We start from the raw sequence: 22,461 nt of genomic DNA on the forward strand, positions 1-22,461 counted from the left end.
AAACTCTAAAAACATATTATTGTTGGGAGAAAACATAAAGGACACACACCAAATGAGTGCAAATGGTCTGGCAAGAAAAGCTGATGTTCTTGATGGTGTGTGTCTCCTAGTCATATCATCAAATATGATTGAAATTTTCAAGCACCGGAGATTTTCAAAATAGGCTCCAGAATTGAAGACATTGTAGACATTCATCTATCAGACATGGCTGTAGATGAATTACAAGAATGGATATTTGTTGACAGTGAAATTTGTTGCTGCTAGATAGAAGACTATGTACAGAGTATATCGGAAATACGTCTACACATTTGATTGCATTGTGTGACGACAGTATTAGTGTTACAGGAAATATGACATTACTATTGCAAAGGAAATTCTTCAAATTAATACCAACCAGGTTAACTTTATTGCCTCAAACTGTTCACCATTCACATCCAAGCATACTTGACAATGCTTTGAGAAGTCATTCATTGATTTATGATACATGTCCATTGGAATTTCTTCCTCAATTGCTATTTTCAGCATGTTGACGTCTTGCAGTTTCCAGGCATAAACCTATTCCTTCAAATAACTCTACAACCAATAGTCACAAGCTGTAAGACCAGCTGGCCATTCTGTTGGTCCTCTTCTTCCCACCCATCTATTTTGCAAATCACAATTCAATATTTCCCTCATCACAATAGGATAGTGAGGGGGTGCACCGTCCTGCTGGAATAAACAGTGTTCGTGTTCAGTACTTTGCACCAGAATTTCATTAAGGATATCACAATACCAATCAATATTAACAGTCTCATCCAAGATTTGCATTCTTAACAATCCTTCCCATCAAATCATATCCCAAACTGTGACTCTTCTGCATCTTAAACATGTCTCTTCAATAACTTGAGGATTCTCTCTAGCATAATAGTACAGTTGTGTCGATTAACATGTTCGTTCACATGGAAAACAGCATCATCGGAAAAGTTCCATTTTCTTAACCAATGTTCCTCATTTGCACATTCCGTTACTACAATTTCACATAGTTTCATCTGCCTATCAGGGTCGTCGAATCAGTTTGAAGGGATTTTACTTCTCACGTTTCAAAGCACGAAACATACTGGCATGATTGATACCGAGCTCCATGCTACTGTGAGGCCTTCCAGGAGGTTTTTCTTTCTGGATGCTTCCCATTTCCAGCAATCGTTTTCTCCACTTACCCACAGTTGATGGCTGCAATGCTACGTTAAAATCACGTCTTGCCAGTCTTGCTTCCTCACCATTACAGTAGAACCCTGATCATCCATCACACTGTTAACCGATTGGCGGATTATGGCGGATTATCCAACTATCTTTCTCTCGCTCCTTTTTTTTTTTTTTTTTTTTTTTTTTTTTTTTTTTTTTTTTTTTTTTTGCTTCAGAAACATATGAAGTAGATATTATTGTACGTTATATTAGCATACTTTTTTTCTAGAGAGTGTTATTACAAGCATTTACACTTACACAGTTTGGTGTACTGTTCGAGTTGCCGTACTCTACAACTTCTATATAAAATGTATTCCAAGAGTGTCAAAAGAAACGTGTTGTGCTAAGTATCGAACAAAATGCAAATAATTAAGTGGTTTGGGGAAAGAGAAACTATGTGTTATCTCGCATCAGAATACGAGATTGATGTTACAACTGTGACCAATTGAATAAAAATCAAAGATAAAGTGTATACAGTATGTAAATCTACAATATGAAACCTCTACTATTTATATCTTTCCCCTGACAGCCATTACAAGGAGTTTTCTTACCCCTTAAAAATACGTCGTTGACAACTGAAATTAATGAACTTCTGACTCACTACCAAGCATGTTAAACACAAGACCACGAGGAAATAACGAAACTTCAAGTATTATTCACTTAATTTACGAAAATATTTTTTGATACGGATTATCCGATTTTTTCGATTAACCGTTTTGTCAACCCCCTTCATTATCACGGATAATAGAGGTTCTACTGTATTACCGTACATATCGCCTACGCTGCAACTTTAATTTGCTGTTGCATGTTCACCATCTCGACTAATGACGTAAGCTTAGTATTGTTGTGGTGTGGTATTGTTGTTATTTGAAGAATTTCCTTTCCAACAGTAATGTCATATTTCTTGTAACAATAATACTGTCATCACACAATGCAATCAAACATATAGCCGTATTTTTTATACATCCCATATATGAGGTTGTTACTTCCTCAGACTCGCAAGTGGCAGAAAAAGAGTCTGAAATATAAGATGATGATGCTACTGAAACTTCTTAACCTCCAGCAAATTCATGAGTGCCTTAAGCATTTATCTTTGTGTGTGGCAGGATGGGGCCAGTGTGGCTATGTCAGACCTCAGTAGTTACTTCATGGGGCTGGGACTGGTTTCTGATCAGCGGGGTGGTGGAGACAGCTCCAGCACCCAACAGGCACCCCAGCAGCCTCCCACAGCTGCTGGGGTAATGCCCGCTCCCCCTCCTCTACACCAAAGTCATCATCCCCACAACTACCAGCCACAGCCTCCCGCTCCGGCAGTAGCAGCTGCCACAGCAGCTGCATACTGGCAGCCCCAGCAGCAGTCTAGTCCCATCCAGGTATGTACTAATATGCTTGCTGTAATTATCTAGATTAGGTTAGATTCGATGATTTTAAAGTAGTTTACACTCAGACATAATTTAGTCAGTTAAAGATTCTTGCATAATAGATTCAGGTTGAGACAGCTTCTACAAAATTTGTTGTGAGTCAGGTGACTGAAACTTTTTGTAAAAATATTGTCAAACTAAACAAAAGAAATTGAAATGGCATTAATCTAAGCATCTGATTAGGGGTAGTTTACAATGAGAGGCTTGATTGCCCAGCAAAAGACACAGCTGAAAATATTCCTGTTGGATCAGAACCATTTTGTGGAATTTCAGGCAAATTTCTGTGCTCTTCAGTGAAGAAGTGGTGAAGGATGAAGTATGTGAGTACTTCAGTATTTCATATGGATCTGTTGTTGTTGTTTTCTAATGCCAGGCGTTTGACAATAAAGTCATTTGACCCCTTGCACTCCAATATTTTTCAAAGATATTATCATGGCCAGCCACTGAAGCACGGATTTTGAGGTGTTCCAAATCCATTTCTTGGTTTGAGTTGCACAATGGGCAGTTAGGGGACTGATATATTCCAATTCTATGCAGGTGTTTGACCAAACAATCATGGCCTGTTGCCAATCTAAATGCAGCTACAGACGATTTTCGTGGTAAATCGGGAATTAACTGTGGATTTTGATGCAGAGAGTTCCATTTTTTCCCTTGAGATTGTGTTATCAAATTTTGTTTGTTGAAGTCTAAGTATGTAGATTTAATAAATCTTTTCTCAGAGTAAAACGTAGATTTAGTAACAGGTCTGTAAGTAGCAGTGCTGCCCTTCTTTGCTAAAGCATCCGCATTCTCGTTTCCCAAGATTCCACAATGGGATGGTATCCATTGGAATACAATTCTTCTATTGAGTGATATTAATTGAGAGAGCATTTTAGTTATTTCTACTGTTTGAGATGAAGGTGTGTGTTTAGAGACTATTGATAGAATAGCTGCTTTGGAGTCTGACAATATAACTGCATTCTTAAATTTATTGATGTGGCATAGAAGATTCCTGAGACTTTCACTTATTGCAATGATTTCACCATCAAAACTTGTTGTTCCATATCCAAGAGATCTATAAAGTGAGAAGAGACAGCACGTAACACCTGCACCGGCACCTTGTTCTCTGGAGATCAAGGATCTGTCGGTGTATAAATGAAGCCAGTTTTGTGGAGGGTACCTAATATTAATTGTCTCTAAAGACAATTGTTTCAGTATTTCAGTGTTTACTTCTGATTTCAGTATTTCTTCTGTTAAATTTAGATTATATTCTATATTTAATAGAGTTAAAGGGTTTTGTTTAATTTGTAAGTTTTCTATTAAATTCGGGATATTGATTTTCTGTTTTAATTCTGTTGTTGTTTTCTAATGCCAGGCGTTTGACAATAAAGTCATTTATGTTTTAATTCTTGAACCATGGATATGAAACTTTTTTGAGTTTTCAATCTACATAGAGGACTGTATGAATGCCAATTGTTTCCTGGTAATCTGATAAGTTTATATATGGATCTAGGACATAGTAAAGGAATGGTTGAAAGATTTTCTAAGGACATTAAGGGAAGAGGATGGTTAAATTTGATTTTTTTTTTCTAATTGATGCACAATTTTCATTTTTTGTATGTAGAAATATAATTGCTGCAACAACTTCAATTCGAGATTGCTTTTTGAAAATAAAAAGAGGGTTCTAAATCATAAAAAAAAACATTAGGATACAGTGATTCACTAAAGTGGATATCTCTCAGCCATTTTTAAAGATAAACTCAAAATTGTGTACGAAATTTTACTCTAAAAGCACGTTCTTTAAAATATATGAGTACAATAATATTGATATTGGCTTTCAAGATTTTAAGATAAACAATCACATTTTAAGAATGAATTTAGAGCTACTTCTATAGAAATATGAAGGCATATTTTTCAAATACAACAAAATAATAAATTTATGTTACACAGAAGAGTTTCCTAATAGCCTAAAGAGTGTATGTACCAACTATCATGTGTGTAGTATTAATACACACATAATTTCGAAGATACTGTGTAACTTTCTATATGGAATAAAGGAAAAAACTTTTCAACATATCACAGGATTATTTTTAAATTTAGTAGTTTTTCACAATATTTAACCCGGCGCCAGTTGCTATATGAGCATTTTGCTAAGTATCAAATAGAAAGGGTTGCAAGTTTATCCCTCTCTCTAGCTAACTTTATATAAGTGTTGGCAATTACCTGCTAGAAGAATTTTCTATACACAATACTCTGTAGACCAGTAGCTCAGTTATGATGTAATAGTTACTGTCATGTCTTTGTAAAGTCAGTGGCCTTCTTATCCTATCCGGTTTATTATTTGCCTTTAGAAGTTCCTAAACCTTTCCTTGAATGCAGGTATTTTGCCAGACAACTTAATCTTTTATAAAATAAAATAAAAACGTACTTTGCAGTAAAAGAGCCAGTTGGACATATATTAAAGCAAGTATGACTGTTCTTTTCAAAGAAACTATATATTGTGATACATCAAAAGAGAGCCCAGAGTCTTCACAAAACATATTGTTACTACACCTCACTATTTTATTCCTCTCGAAAGTTATAACAGGAAAAATCCAATGTGGTGCTAGCCTCGGCAAAATACCAGGTATGCAACCACCCAGATGGCACTGTATGTAGCGACCTTTCTCAGATTAACCATCCTATTCCCTTAATAAGCAGATTTTACCTGTAAAAAGTACCGACTTGAGAATTATGACGATCTTCTTGACTGGGTATTGTACTCCTACAAAACACCTGCACAAGATGCAAGCCCTTAGCGTAGACTATATGGGTTTGAAGAGACTACATGGCATGTAATCTGCAAGTGTGATTTGTTAAGGCTTAGAAAATATCAGTCGTTTGTCGTCATAAATCCGCACTTGAGAATGTACTGTCAAAAGGGATTGTGAGCCTGACCCACTCAATTAACTCTGCTCAAAGGATGTTGCAAAGGTAGACAGAATGAACTCTTTGAAACTGAAGTACTGAATTCTGTTGTAACTCTCGTTTAGTCATATTTTATTTTTGTTCTGTTTTTAAGTGGCTTAGGAGCAGATTTGATTCTGGTAGCTTGCAATTCCCTGCTATTCCCTTTCATTCCTCTATCAACCCTGAATTTCCTTTGTAGCTTTAAGTGCAGATTATTAATAATTTGTTAAAAAGGCTGTATGGCATTGACTCTGCCAGGTTAAATAAACCATTATTATTATTATTATTATTATTATTATTATTATTATTATTATTATTATTATTATTATTATTATTATTACAACAACAAATGGCTTTTAAGGAACCCGAAGGTTCATTGCCGCCCTCACATAAGCCCGCCATCGGTCCCTATCCTGTGCAAGATTAAGCCAGTCTCTATCATCATACCCCACCTCCCTCAAATCCATTTTAATATTATCCTCCCATCTACGTCTCGGCCTCCCTAAAGGTCTTTTCCCCTCCGGTCTCCCAACTAACACTCTATATGCATTTCTGGATTCGCCCATACGTGCTACATGCCCTGCCCATCTCAAACGTCTGGATTTCAAGTTTCTAATTATGTCAGGTGAAGAATACAATGCGTGCAGTTCTGTGTTGTGTAACTTTCTCCATTCTCCTGTAACTTCATCCCGCTTAGCCCCAAATATTTTCCTAAGCACCTTATTCTCAAACACCCTTAACCTATGTTCCTCTCTCAGAGTGAGAGTCCAAGTTTCACAGCCATATAGAAGAACCGGTAATATAACTGTTTTATAAATTCTAACTTTCAGATTTTTGGACAGCAGACTGGATGATAAGAGCTTCTCAACCGAATAATAACATGCATTTCCCATATTTATTCTGCGTTTAATTTCCTCCCGAGTGTCATTTACATTTGTTACTGTTGCTCCAAGATATTTGAATTTTTCCACCTCTTCGAAGGATAAATCTCCAATATTTATATTTCCATTTCGTACAATATTCCCGTCACGAGATATAATCATATACTTTGTCTTTTCGGGATTTACTTCCAAACCGATCGCTTTACTTGCTTCAAATAAAATTTCCGTGTTTTCCCTAACCGTTTGTGTATTTTCTCCTAACATATTCACGTCATCTGCATAGACAAGAAGCTGATGTAGCCCGTTCAATTCCAAACCCTGCCTGTTATCCTGAACTTTCCTAATGGCATATTCTAAAGCGAAGTTAAAAAGTAAAGGTGATAGTGCATCTCCCTGCTTTAGCCCGCAGTGAATTGGAAAAGGATCAGATAGAAACTGACCTATACGGACTCTGCTGTATGTTTCACTGAGACACATTTTAATTAATCGAACTAGTTTCTTGGGAATACCAAATTCAATAAGAATATCATATAATACTTCCCTCTTAACCGAGTCATATGCATTTTTGAAATCTATGAATAACTGATGCACTGTACCCTTATACTCCCATTTTTTCTCCATTATCTGCCGAATACAAAAAATCTGATCAATAGTCGATCTATTACGCCGAAAACCGCACTGATGATCCCCAATAATTTCATCTACGTACGGAGTTAATCTCCTCAAAAGAATATTGGACAAAATTTTGTACGACGTCAACAAAAGTGATATTCCTCGAAAGTTACCACAGTTGGTTTTGTCCCCCTTTTTAAAAATAGGTACAATTATGGACTCCTTCCATTGTTCTGGTACAATTTCCTTTTCCCAAATAGCAAGTACAAGTTTATAAATTTCGCTATATAATGCACTTCCACCCTCTTGTATTAATTCTGCTGGAATTTGATCGATACCTGGAGACTTGTACTTTTTCAGATTTTCTATCGCAATTTCGACTTCTGAAATCGTGGGTTCGGGTATAAATGGCTCAGCAGTTTGTATTTCAATATCGTCCCGATCATTTCTATTTGGCCTATGTACATTTAGTAGTTGCGCAAAATAGTTTTTCCATCTGTTTAGGATTGATGAAGAGTCTGCAAGCAAGTCACCATTCTCATCCTTGATCACGTTTATCCTTGACTGATATCCGTTCTTAAATTCCTTTATACCCTTATATAAATCTCGAATGTTTTTATTCTTACTATTTGTTTCTACCTCATTCAGTTTTTCCTTCAAGTAACCTCTCTTTTTATTCCTAAGTGTACGACTTGCTTCCCGTCTTTCATTGAAATAATTATCTCTATTCTCCTCACCTGGATCCTGTAAGAATTTCAATTTTGCCTGTTTCCTTCTTTCTACTACCATGCAACAATCTTCATCAAACCACGGTTTCTTTTTCTTAGTTTCATAATAACCTATGCTCTGCTCAGCTGCAATTTTGTTATTATTATTATTATTATTATTATTATTATTATTATTATTATTATTATTATTATTAAATAAACAACTTTTTTAACTTTTCTGTGTTAATAATGAAGCTATTATGGTATTTTATCTTATTAATGACCAGTTTCGGCTTATTTCTGCCATTTTCAGATTTATAGTAAGATCTTGGACTTGTTTCCGATTTCTTCTGCTAGTGTCTTAGTGGGGTTATGTTTATGATCAGTAGTGTTGTATCGAAAAGAGTCTACATTCTGAAATTTAGTTGAATATTGTGGGTGTATTGTGCATGTGTTTTTGTATGTATGTAAATTTCGTATTGCTCTAGTGTGTTTAGTTCTTGGCACTTTAGTTCAATGTGTAGAATTTTCATGTCACATTACACATAGAACCAGAAAGCCAAAAACTAAACACACTAGAACAGTACGAAATTTACAGACAAAAACACATGCACAACACATCCTCTACATTCAACCAAATTTCAGAACACACACCCTTTTCGACGTAACACAACCGATCATAAACACACCCTCATCAAGACACCAGCAGAAGAAATCAGAAACCAGTGTAAGACCTCACCAGAAATGTGAAGTTAGCAGAAACAAGTAGTTAATGACTGTAAAATACCGTAATAGTTTAATTATTAACGCAGGTAAGTTAAAAAGTTGTTTATTTAACAAATCATTAGTGATACAAGAGTTAAAAGTTTGCAATCAAGATATATACAAATTATTATTGTGTTTTCAGCATACACAGCAACAGCCACAACCTCAGCAGCAACAACCACCCCAGCCACCAGCCCAGCAGCCACTGCCTATGTATTACGTGCCGCCAGCACTGCCTGCACCTCCACCACCACCACCGCCTCCTCCATCTGGTCCGATGCTCAACACATCCCCACCACAGCAGGCCACCACCAATAACTCGAACCAGGCCACTCCAAGATACCTGGCTGCATACTCCCCTTACCAGCAAGCACCTGGTGCCACACCACTCTGCCATCCAAGTGGGCCCAGTTTACCACCCCCTGTGCAAACACAAACACATCAAGACCGCCCGCAGGCTCACAGTGGTAAGTTCTGTGTTGATATTGTTGCTATCAGAAATTCTGAAAATGCTTGTATAGTAACATTTTATAAGTTATTTACAGTTTGAAATGTTTTCACTATTTGTAAATTCGTTTTATTACCACAAAAATATTATCATTTCAGTTATTTTGGAATATTAATTATTCACAATATTAACATGGAGGATATTTTATACTGTATAAAGAATGGAAACTTTCCATATCTTATAAACACCATAGAAATTACATCTTAAGTTGAAATATAATTTTAAAGTGTTCACTATAAGTAGAGAGAAAAAAAAGAAGGAAGAAAGAAAAACTAAACACCTGTACAGCACTATCAGATAGTTCTTGTTAGTTAATTACCAACTGTTAATCATTATTTTGACATATACTCGTAGGTAGTATTTACATAACTATTTTATATGTAAGTAGATACTTAAAAATGTATAATTATATTTGTAAATATTGTTTCGTGCTAATTTTCATCCTGAATTCATTAGTGTGTGCATCAATTAACCAGTCAGGTAGATTTGCATCAGGAAACGTAGCATGTAGAGTTATAATTCTTAGTTTTTAAGTTGCTGTATAAATAGCAATCTTGATGAAATGCTGAGAATTAGCTGAGAATAACGTTTATAGGTATTTTAAAATTAGTTACCATGGCTGCAACCAATGAAATATTCAGCTTTAAAATAATTTTCTTTTAGAAAATTTTATGATTTGTATATTGATAACATAACTTACTGCAGAATATATTAGTAGCTAGATAGTAATTTCTGTTAAGAAATGTATGATTAATAGTGAAAGAAAATGAGATTAGGAGATGTATTTCACATATGGATTACTCTAGATTACTGTATTTAAATTTGTATGTTGTTAGAAACAGTCGTGAAGCGATATCAGTAGACATAATTATATCGATTTTTCTCTTTGCTCCGAAATACCTTTTAATTGTATCTCAATATGTGAATAAAATGCTTAGTAAGATCATTTAATCAGTTGTTATATGTGTATTAGGTATTGTGTGAGTTTCTTCAATTGCAATTTACGAGTAATTACTTTACCAGAGAAAGGGAGGTGGAAAACCAGTCATAACAGGTTCATTCCTTTTGTCATTGTGAATAGTATATTATGGTAACTTATTCAAAACATACTAGGATATTCGAAAATTAATGACGACACTATAATTCTTATGATTTATTTAAGAAGATTTTAACAGTACAGTCCCTTGCCATATCAGAGATCTGCCCCTTATTTTTTCCCAGTTGTTCTCTCACAGATTGCTCTAAAGCCAGTAGGATTTCATTTCTTCTTTGAAAATGAATGTCTTTTCAAAAACACATCATAAACATATTTACTCTTATCTGGTGATTCCAGTGCATGGACTTTCCATTTCCACCTTTCCAACAGATTAGTGACTGGCAGTCACGTGACAGTAAATGTTATAATACAATATGCCCCAACTCAAGAAGAGTAGATGCTGATTATGTTCAGAACATACATTAATAAGCTACATTTACTCTTGTGCCAAGAGTTATAGTGTGCAAGAGGATTACCTCTTCATAACCGTAGCACACAACAGTCATCACTTTCAATAGGTGCTTAATATTCGGCAAATTATTGTGTGAGATAGTGTTGCCAGTTGATTTATCTTTTAGCTTGAGCATCAGTCTGGGTAGTGTAGTTGGTCGAGAGCCAGCATGGATGTACCGAGCCATGTACCCTGATAGACAGCACCACCCACATCACACAACATTTGGAGCCATTTTTCGATGTTTGTGTGAGCATGGGTCCTTTGAGACAGACGAATGTGCAGGGTGGCCACAGACTTTGCGTACACCAGATGTGGTGCTGTCTGTCAGGGTATGTGACTCGGTACTTCCGTGCTGCCTTTCGACTGTTTCCACCTGCTTGGCCATACATGAACACCATCTTGGCTTGTTCCGGGAATGAATACTGGACCATTGTGCTACTACGTTGCTTAAAACACACTATCTGCAACACACAAAACGCACACTGCAAGTTATGAGAGGATGTCGTCAGTGCCATCTACCGTGGAAACTATGCATTTCCAGACACAAGGTGATATGAACTTTTGTGCTCCATTTTCAGTCAGGAATCACCCCCTGAAGTTTGTCGGTGGACTTAAAACTCATTCTGTTGAAGAAACAAGCCAAAGAAATCATTAACAAATTTCAGGAATTTTGAATATGGCTTTTGTATACAATAATGATTGTACTAACACATACTACAAATTTTTGACGACCATTAGAATTACTAAGTCCTAGCATTGTAATAATTTTCGAAGCTAATAGCAGGGTAGTAGTAATAGAGTTCAGCATCTGTTCAGCTTTAGTCTTACACATACACTTCACTCTTTAAAAATTTCAGGAATAATATTTACAAAGTATTAAGCCTTCTTTGGAGAAACAGTCAATTCTGTCATACTCAGAGAGGCAGTACAGGACTGGAAAGACCACTAAAGATGTGGCTAAAAAACTGGAACATATTACTGAGATCTAATACTTGAAATATAATGACGATGGCAACATTGGACCTTATGTGCAGAACAACTTTTTCACGTTATAAGAGATGGTAGCACGTCAGTTTTCCCTCATAAAGTACAGTTTTTTTCATGATACTAATGTGGTCAGGAGACGTTATTGTAGATTCCAATCCTGCTGAGTTTCATGAAAGAGCTGAAGGTAGACACGCTGATTACTTCTGTTGTGCAGGTGGCTACATGTCAAACTACCCTGTAGTAAGCTATGGGGCAGCAGTGCCAGCACCAGTGATGGCCGCCACAGGGAATGGGGACTGCATGCCCCTATACACACAACCGTCAATACATATGCTCTACACGCCCACCAGTATTAATGTTAACTCGTGAGTTTGTTTAAAAGCTTCCATTTTAGCAACTGTCATGACAGTAAACTAGTTCACAAGATGCTTTACTGTTAGTTATCATAACAGGAAATTAGTTCACATATTGCTAAAGTATCACCTGTCCTAAAAGGAATTTAGTTCCTAAGTTGTTAAACTAATAACTGTTATCATGACAATAAATTGATTCACAGATTTTTTTGTACTAGTACCTGTTATTTATTCATTTATTTATTTACCTATCTACTTACTTTATTTACTTATATATATATATATATATATATATATATAAATATATTTAGGAATTATATTATTTCTTTTTTTATCATTTATTTATTTATTACTTATTTATTTTGCCCTTAGCTGTCGTGACAGTAAATTAGTTTATAAGACTTACTAAGCTCTCACTTTACAGCAAATTCATAGGCGTCGACTACATTGGGCTCAAGCACTCTACAGATATATTTAATGGGTGCTCAGCACCTATTGGATTATTGAGCTAAAATTAATTTCGACTTTAACTTTCGTGCCACGATGGGATGGAAAAATAATTTTTGTAGATCATGTAATGTGGACTTTACAAAAGAATATTATCTATCCAATTTACATGATGCAGTTTTAAAACTTTGTGTTAGCTGTCGATCGAGTTCTTTTTCAGGGAATATTAACTAACCTATTGCTAATGTGCCAATGTTCAATTTGTATATTTAATGACTCATTTTCTCTGGAACTACTGAATATACGAGGGATAGTCAAAAAGTAACCTTAATAATTGTTTTATTAATTGAATATGTACAATAAGACTACAAACACTTTATAACTTTTCAATATAGTCCCAACTACGTTTAGTGCAAGTGTTCCTGTTATACTATGTTAAAAGCGATGAAGTGTTTGTAGTCTTATTGTACATATTTAATTAATAAAACAATTATTAAGGTTACTTTTTGACTCTGCCTCGTATAATGCAATTTTTATAGGATAAAGATATAAGGTTTCTAAGAAAGTTACAGCAGATATATCAAGAAATACAATTTGTAAAAAATATTGCATTTTTTTTAAATAATGTCGATTTTATTGTTTTTTTTTTTTTATGCAAATGCCCAATTTTCTCAGGAACTAAATAATAGAAGGATGAAATTTTAAACACATGTTGACGACAATACAATAATGAAATGGACGTACATTATTAGGTGTATATCTATTAGTTTGATCAGAAAAAATATTTTACATAAAAAATAACGAAGTCAACTTTATTTTAAAAAATCACATATTTTTTTTCACAACTTGTATTTTTTTTTATAAATATGCGTCCGTTTGCTTAGAAACCTGGTACCTTTATTCTGTAAAAATTTCAATATGATATCTTCAGCAGTTCCTGACATAATGGGTCATTAAATAAGAAAATTTAACATTGGCAGTATAGTATAGCTAGTCTCCCCTTCACCGCAGTGTACAGTAGCATTCATTAGTATTCTCAGTCGAAGTTGATATTGACTTGTATTATTATTTTATTACTCTCTTGTCCCACACCGTAGCATCGTGGTCTAAGGCATCCTGCCTAGGATTCGCATTACAGAATGCGCGCTGGTTCGAGTCCTCATGGGGGAAGAACTTTTCTCATGAAATTTCGGCCAGTGTATGGGACCAGTGTCCACCCAAAATCGTGATGCACTTGAGGAGCTACGATAGGTAACGAAATCCAGTTGTGAAAGCCAGCTATAACGGCTGGGGGGATCATCGTGCTAACCACACGATACCTCCATTCTGGTTGGATGATCGTCACCTCTGCTTCGGCATGTGGACGTAGGTGAGCAGCTGACTGGTCGATCTGGGCCTTTCATGGGCTGTAGCACCACGGATTATTATTATTACTCTCTTAAAGATTGCTCTAGAAACTAATTAAAAACTTGCAACTCTTTCTGTTGCAGACCAAAGAGCAATAAAGGCGTTTGTTACAGAAGGGGTTTCTTCTTGGTATAAAGCTTTAAAGTGTGCTAAAGAAACTCCTTGCATAGGTCATTTGTCGTGGCATGTTCCTTTATTGAAAAAGGAATTAATGTTTCAGCTTCTGTATCCAATAATAAGCTAAAAGAAATGCAGGTAGCAAGAATTTACTTTTATTATTTTATATCAGTGCCAAAGTGTGAGCACCCATTGAAAAAATAAAAAATCGGCGCCTATGACTAAATTAGTTCACAAATTGCACATTAATTTATGTTACGAAAGTACATTAATTGTTCAGTAATTAGAATAGAAGTAGATGCCTTGTTAATAAAGTTGTGTAGGAAATATGACAATAAATTAATTAATAATTTGATCTGTCAGTAATTAATTGACGAGTTATTAATAGCAAATACATTGATGAATTGCGACAGAAGCAACAATCTAGATAGTAGTAGTTGTGTGTGCTGTTACAGCTTGAGCAGCAGTTCATCAAGTGCAACGACATCAGCCATGCCTGGAGGAGGCACTCTGCCATACTACCACCCTCCCTCTACCCCCACAGCCCACTCACAGCCCACTGTGATGGGTCTGGGGATGGGTCCTCCCTACATGCAGCCGAGCCAACCTGGAACAGCCATGGGGGCATACAGGGCTCCTACCCCTCCACAGACACCTACTCAGGGTCAGGTAAGAGTCGTGAAATCTTCAATGTCTTCTTCAGTTTACTATAATGGCAGTTGACTTAATAAAATGTCAACATACATGCCTAACTTGGAGTCAGGCCACAAAGGGAAAAACACTGGAGGAGGGGAGTTCGATCCAATGCTGTGAATTGGACTTCGGCATAGCTCAATGATGAGAGTGCTTGGTACGTAGAACCAAGGACCTGGGTTCGATCCCCAATGCCAGAGCGAATTTTTCTCTTCTAATATTAATATTAATTCTTCTTCAGTTGTCTGTGGTTACCATGGTTGTCATTGGAACTATAGTTCGTCAAGGACAATAGGTTTTTAAGACAATAAAAATCCTTTCTAAGGAAAGAAAGCTAGAAGACCTGTGTCATCTATTTATAGCACATAAAAGAACCTTGTCCCTGAAGGGGAAGGTGTTGGGTAAAGTTTACCACTAATTTCTCACCTCCGTCAACATTACACCCTTGATATAGCATAAAGGGTTCATGTGATTGGGTGAATGATACAAATCAAGTGCCTCCACCATTAGTTAAAAAAAAGTTAGTGCCAATTGTCTTGACAGGTGATAGCCTTAAAATCTCCCATCCTAAGGACTTTTTAGATCTTGTAATATGTTACCTTTGCTTTTTTTTTTTTTTTTTTTTTTTTTTGAGTGACAATGTTAATCTTATATTCAATTGAAAATAGAAGTATGTTTTTTTCGTTACTTTAACTGGATAGTACATATTAGTAGTAGGAGTGTTGTAACTGAGAATGAATATTCCTCTTACTTTTGAGGATATGTCTTAACACCGTTGTATTGTGTGTGGCAGGCCCTGTGCAACATGGCTACACACCCCTACGTATATCTGAACGGAGGGGGATACACTCCAGTGTACAATGGAGGTGGAACCAGCGGAAATGCCCCGACTCCTGGTCCTTACAGCCAGCAGCCGGCAGGCACTCCTTCCACACCCGGGCCCACTCAGTACATTCCCCCCACCATCATCTCGAACCTTGGACTCTTCCGCTCCAACATGCAGGTATTCATGTGCATGCATTCCTGTTTGTATTTAACTGTAACTTAGTATTAATACCATGTGCATAATTATGTCCCCTGTAACTTAACAGAGGCTGACCACAGAAAAAACAATTCATTCATGAAGATAACACTTTCTCATATTTTTACGTCATTCATAACAATTCAGTTCATCCTGTTACCAAAGAAATTTCTTTGTGTAGTTTATTTACTTGAAAAATCATTCAGAAGTCATGCCTAAATTCAGTCATTAACTATAGTATGTGACACAAGAATGTGGGCCTGGTTCCTTAGCGGTGTTGTCACATTATGCATCATATATTTAATTGCCTGCTTCGACTCGAAACGAGAAGTTGCTGTTCTTTGTAATGAGGGGATTTTTATTAAGCTGTAATCTATGTATTACTGTGAGTGACAGAAGATAGCTCAGGTAGTTCTTTCGATTATCTGACTCCTCATATGTGTTGTGCTTATAATTCTTGCCTATGTACCAAGAGGAAAGAGATAACTGGTCTATACCATTCCACTTATCACTTTAATATCATAATCATAATCATTTATTGCATCCACTGGTCATATACATGATATAGAACATGTCATATTTACAAAAGTAATAATTAATTACATAATACACATAAAAGTAATAGCTATCAGAAAACTACAGGTCAGGTTGATTTCTGCTATAAGGCCCGTTTGCGGTATGTCATGAAGTCAGGATCTGAAACAGAGGAATTCCAAGAATTCATCAATGCTTTAGAAGCAGTGGTGTAATAGCAAAGTGAATAAATTTTTTAAATTTTTTAATTTTTGGAGCACAGATATTTCTTTCAAGTAACAAGGCAAGCAGTTATACATTTTAAGACCAGTATGAATAAAAACTATTTTCATATAATGTGGTATTAAAGGGAGTTTTGTGAATATCATTTTTCTTCCTTACATGATCAGAATGGACATCTCATTTTTTGGGAATTGGTTTAAATTAACTTTTATATATACTAAAGTTTCATAAGTGTATGTATATTGTAGATTGATCTCTTTCCTATGGCGATCTGCTCACTTAAGTTGGGTCTTGCATCTAGTGCTAAATAGACGACTGTGATCACCTGATAGCAAATAGATACTATAAAACTTTATGTTTCTTCTGGAATTAATGATGTTTTGTTTAGTCGTTTTCAATTATTTATAATTGTGTTATTTCTTTTTCTTTTCCTTCTTCATTGTTTTCCTTTTTTTCCATTATAATTACCTACCATTTACTAAAAGAAAAAAAAAACAGTTTTATGGTAAGTTTTGTCTTCTAGGCAGCCTTCACTTGGAGGAAGCTGAATAAAATTTATTCAAAATAAAATTCCCAGAATTTTAAAATACTTTCTACAGCTAGTCCTTCGATTGATTTGTACTATTGACCTAATAGCTCTTTTCTGTAGTTTGAATAAAGTTTTGGCATTTGGTGAATTACCCCAAAACATTACTCCATATGTTATAACTGAATGGAAGTATGCATGATATATAATACAGGTGGATTCTAATGATGTAACTCGTTTCAGCAGTTGTAAAACAAAACATATTTTTCTCAGTTTTTTTTATATTACTTCTGTATGCTTGTACCAGTTTAAATGTTGATCCAACCATACCTCTAGGAATTTTGTAATGTCACTATAACTAATAGGTTTGCCTTCAAATTCTATAACTGGACATTTAAGGGCTCTATTTTGTGCGTGACGAAATGTTAATGCCACTTTAATATAAACAAATTCAAACGAAATTACTAGAGTCAATTTTGAGTAAATTGCCATTTTTAAAAAAAGACTCCTGTACATTTTGGTAAAAATTATTATATTTCATGTGCATTATTCTCGGTTACATTGGTTCATGGATACTAAGTATGAACGAAACAAGTTCGTCCATTAATTTAGGAGAAATCGATGTAAACAAATAGCGTACTGTAAACCTCCTTTTCGGTATGAGGGATGCTGAAAAGGTGTATTTTCCTGAAGATTTTGAAACAGTTTTTTGCAATGTCATGTCTTTTTACTGTGTACAATGAGAAAGTAAGATATAAATGCACTTATTCATCAGTCTCTTTATCACTACAGATGATGTCCAGTGTGAGGTCCAGTCCACCTCCTCGGCCCCCTCGAGATGGTATTGGGTCCAAGCCACCCTACAGTCGGTCTCCTTCGGTTGGTAGCAAGGAGCGGGGTAATGGCACTCATCACTATGATATGAATGATAAATCCGTCACAAGCATGAGGTATCCGTCAGTGCCCATGTTTGGACTTCGCATCATGCCAGGTACATACAACTTCCTGGACAAAGTTTTTATTCCTTACTTTAATTTGTAAGTCTTTAAAACCAAAAAGAAAATATGCACTGGTATGTAAATACTAAATGGAAAAAGTGACAGGGGATTCATCAAACCTCTATAATTGCGTAAAATATTTATGCTGTTTGTGATTGTTATTGTGAGTGTAGTTGGGATTGTAGCATTGTAAGGTTGTTTGTTATTTGAAATAAAATTCTGATAGTTCTTATCATTTCAGTCTTTATACTATCTGCATTTAAATTTAACATGGCAGAGCCTACTCGTTAATTACTCCATAATTTCATTTCATGAGGCCTAGTCTCCAGACAGCAATGCAATTGATAATCGAAATGATTCCCATATCAATATGACACCAATGAGTTGTTTGAAATTGTAATGAACAATAATGTCATTACAGAGAATTTGAATTCCTTTGGAAATTCATGCCATAATTAAGTACTTCAGAATTAGACTGTGTTAATTTAACTATTTCTGTCTTTATACTTCCCGCATTTGTTAATCACACCCATTTATGTACGAATAATATTTTATCAAATACAATTAATTTGAATATTTTGTTGAGCCTATACACGTTAAAAAACATTTCACGTGAACCTTTTCCAAGCCATCTGATGCCGAAATCACAAATCTACAGCAACTGTTTTTAACATGGCCCCCTTGTATAAAGTTATAAATCATTGAAATAAAGAAGCATCAGAATACATTTATTCATTTATTAATTAATATGTCATCGTTACCATTGGAATTGCCTATATAAAGAGAAGATAACTCAAATTGCAGGGTGGTTTCTTTCAGAGAATGCTGAGATGCACATACTGCAGCCTCTTAAAATACAAAAACACATGAGGATGGAGTTGCCAACATAATAAGCTTAGGTCGTGCATTCCATTTTATCAATGTTGTAGAAGCATAACCTGGGCCATGAATGAACAAATGAAGGCCTTCATCTTACAGATGCATTGCAGGTGAAATCAGGGCAACTCCTGTAACGGGCAGTGCTGTAATTTTTGTTACAAATTTTCTTGGGTGGTATACAGAAAAACATTCCAAGGAAAGAATTACATTATAATATTAGGGGTGCCAGAATTTGAGAATAAGAAAGCAAGCTGTATACTGGTTCTAAATGAGGGAGAAAACAATGGCGAATTATTTTGAAGAGGTATAGATGGGTTTTTTCCATTTTAGAGATGAAAAAGGAAATCACAATGTTTCGTAGATGTGACTCTATAACCAAAGCCACCGTTTCTGGCGCGTGAAATAAATAATGGGAACGTTGAGAGCAGGTATTTTATTTTTGCCACAGTTTATGGGAGAGAAATCTGACAACTGTGAGTGGCAGAATGCTGACGTCACATCTGTTTAGGAGGTGGTACCACTCTCAGCCGAAGTGGCAACAAATGCCACTGGCTGGACAGTGTACTCAAGGACACACCCCAGATACGCAAAGTGCGAGTATTTTGCAATAAGACTGACAACTGTGATTGGCAGATTGCTGATGTGACATGTTGGATGGTACCGTTCTCAGCTGCACTGGCATCGAGTGCTCACTGACTGGCTTTTTACTCAGGAGATGCGCCAAAAACGCTGGCACTGGTTATATCTTTGTCTTTATGTTATTAAAAAATGGTATAAGAAGAGGTTCCTACTCGTTGGGGTCGTTAGAAACAGCTAAATCTGATTGACTGACTTAGGAACCCCCTTCTCACCCTTCTTTTTTTTTTTTATTGTCTAAAGACGAATAGAGTCAATCTTCGAAATATTGTGATTATCTTTTTTTTCATCAGCAGCAATGGAAAAAGTCTAATCCAAAGGTCGTATACCAATGTTTTTTATGGAGTTAGAACCATACTCGTAACTTGTGTAGAACTGTTGATTGTAACAACTTACTGTGAATGTCATTTTCTCCCTATACAGGGCTGAGTTATATTTGGTAGAATTGGGAGCCTGTAGAAGTATCTCACGATTTTGTAAGATAAACTCGTGACATCCTGTGCACTTGTACGAAAGACAAGACAAGATATTTCACAATCAACAGGAGAATGTGGTCCTATTAGACATTTAGACAGGATATAGGATAAAAGTTTAACTTCAGCACTGTTCTACTAAATTGAGACGTTTTGGATTCATAGTTACAATATGGGTAACTGTAGTATGTTTTGTGTTGCCAGGTGACATGCGAGTAATGGGGCAGCAGTCCTTGTCAGCCTCCTCACCCGCTCTGAGGATGCCATTTACCCTACCCCCGCACCCTGCCCCCACACCGACTTCACACAGATTGCAGCAGCAACCAGCACACTATCCACTGGGCAGTCAGTCATCTGGCTCCGAGGTGTCTATAGGCTCGGTAGGCAGACCACCAAAGCCAAGAAAGCAGAGGTAAGTACTGTGAGCTCTGCAGTGCTGGAGCCACACTCGTTACAATGGGACTGAAGTGAGCTTCATGTTGCAGGTCGAAGGTGACAGCAACAATTCCCACCAGCGCAGGACGCAGCTCTCTGCCACCACAAGCTAGCGGCACTGCACAGTCACAGGCAGCTAATGTTTCCCTGCCTACTGCTGTGGAAGGAACAGGCGGCCAGGATGCAGGTTCGTTGCTATAACAAAACAATACTGATTCGACACTGTGGGGCGAAAAATTACCAACAGTGAAACCTTTATCTATCATTTTTTAAATGAATGAGGAAATGATACATACAGGAAAACTATAGTTGCAGGTAAACATTAAAATGATAAAAACGTAATAAAATGTGGGGAGAGGAAATTGATTCATAAAACAATGAACATATAAAATTGTATTACAATATTTAGTTCAGTTTTAAATTTATTTTTCCGAAATGTCTTTTTTGTTGGAGCTTTGCACATCAGAGAATTGAGAATCCTTTCTACTTTGAAAACAGTGTTTGTCTCTCTTTCGTCAATGTTCTATGTGTAGAAATAGCTTTTCATTTTTCCGAACATAGCATAATTATGCTTCAGCAAAGTTGTGTGCAGTGGTTTGGGCTCAGATTCGTCATCTTCATCTCTGGTGCCATATAAGCCATCAACACTTGAAATCTTAAGAACCCCATACATGCATAGATAGACCTATTCGAAACTTATCTGTACAGACTTACCTCAGGGAGGCATGTCTGAATTGGATGATTGTCCATACATGCTCATACTTACCTGCTAGATTTATAGTTCACCAAGAAGTCGTAAGAGGTAATTGAAATCAATACTTACCTGTGGAGAAATATTATTCCTTCGTGGTTTTATATTCATAAAAATTCGTGAGAATTGAGAATAGTTTTTCAAATCTGTATTTTCATAGCTTGCCGCCATTTTACCACAGAGAACTGCTTAAAATGAAACAATGACGAAATCTCGACCACATGCTCGCAATATTGTTTGTTTCTGTATTTAATTTTTCTTTCACTTAATTTGGAGAGTCTACAGTCGGGAAAACTCAAGCTGCCATTGAACTATGGAGACGTACCTCGAGGCCAAAAATCTCGTTACTTTTCGCCTATACACGAGGGGATTTGCCTGTATATTTAGATTTGTACAGACTTACCTCCAGGTAAGAATTGCAAGACTTCAGAATTTTCTTTTCTTAAAAATGAGTGTCCCAGGAACATTATCATTTGGATTAAAAATTCAGAAGAATAAAATTGATGAACTAAAATGATATGAACCACCTTCATAGTTCAATTGGCAGAGCATTGGCTTATGGTGACTGCAGACTCAGGTTCAAATCCCAGCAGTGGCAGAGTCATATTTGTGGTGGACAGAGCCAAGGTTCATGAGAGTTTTTATCTGGATTTTCCTGTTTCCCTCCATAATTTCACTGTCATGTTCATCATCATCATCATCATCATCATCATCATATCAATAGTATTTACCCAAAATGGTGCAGCTGGATGTAGTATTGTGACTATTATGCAGATGGCATCAGTCTGAGTAGACATAGTTCTCTCGCTTAGTGTGAAAGAGACTTCTGAACCTTGAACCTACATGGCTGAATCGATAGGTAGTAAGTACCACATACTTGAGTCACTATCTCTACAAGAAAGCAGCCATTCAGACCCAACCATTCCCACATAAAGCAGTAGTAAAGCACAATATGCCTCAGGCTGCAGTACAAGCCTTTGAGGACCTCCTCCCTAAAAAAAAAATAATATCATAATAAATAATGTGATATAATTTAATGTTCATGGACATTGCGACGAAGTGAAGGAAGAGAAATGACTGGAAGCATTTGAAATGTGAATATGGAGAAGAATGGAGCATGTGAAATGGACAGAATAAGAAATGAATCTGTGCTAGAAGGAATGGGTGAAGAAAGAATGATGCTAAAACTGATCAAAAAGAGAAAAGGGAATTGGCTGGATCACTGGATGAGAAGAAACTGCCTACTGAAGGATGCACTGGAAGGAATTGTGAATGAGAGAAAAGTTTGAGGCAGAAGAAGATATCAGATGATATACGACATTAAAATATGGATGTTATTAGGAGATAAAGAGGAAGGCAGAAAATAGGAAAAATTGGAGAATGCTGGGTTTGCAGTGAAAGACCTGCCCTTTGGCAGAAAACCGTAAATGAATGAATTTAATGTTGTTT

General features: G+C 36.1%; 1 protein-coding gene across 11 annotated transcripts in view; it reads left to right on the plus strand.

Annotated features, from left to right (window-relative positions):
* Positions 1-22,461, plus strand: part of enc (encore) — a 229,954-nt gene that overhangs the window by 201,959 nt on the left and 5,534 nt on the right. For 8 of the 11 annotated variants that reach the window (XM_069847398.1, XM_069847396.1, XM_069847404.1 and 5 more), the window contains 8 exons: positions 2,328-2,594; positions 8,678-9,002; positions 11,735-11,885; positions 14,282-14,513; positions 15,331-15,540; positions 17,633-17,831; positions 20,031-20,238; positions 20,312-20,448. In XM_069847398.1, coding sequence (XP_069703499.1) covers positions 2,328-2,594; positions 8,678-9,002; positions 11,735-11,885; positions 14,282-14,513; positions 15,331-15,540; positions 17,633-17,831; positions 20,031-20,238; positions 20,312-20,448 — 1,729 coding nt within the window. Of the gene's footprint in view, positions 1-2,327; positions 2,595-8,677; positions 9,003-11,734; positions 11,886-14,281; positions 14,514-15,330; positions 15,541-17,632; positions 17,832-20,030; positions 20,239-20,294; positions 20,450-22,461 lie in introns of those variants that run through there. The other 3 variants (XR_011336150.1, XM_069847402.1, XM_069847405.1) reach the window with 3 other exon arrangements.

The sequence above is a fragment of the Periplaneta americana genome, chromosome 15, assembly GCF_040183065.1.
Source record: "Periplaneta americana isolate PAMFEO1 chromosome 15, P.americana_PAMFEO1_priV1, whole genome shotgun sequence".
In the NCBI taxonomy this organism is placed as follows: Eukaryota; Metazoa; Arthropoda; class Insecta; order Blattodea; family Blattidae; genus Periplaneta; species Periplaneta americana.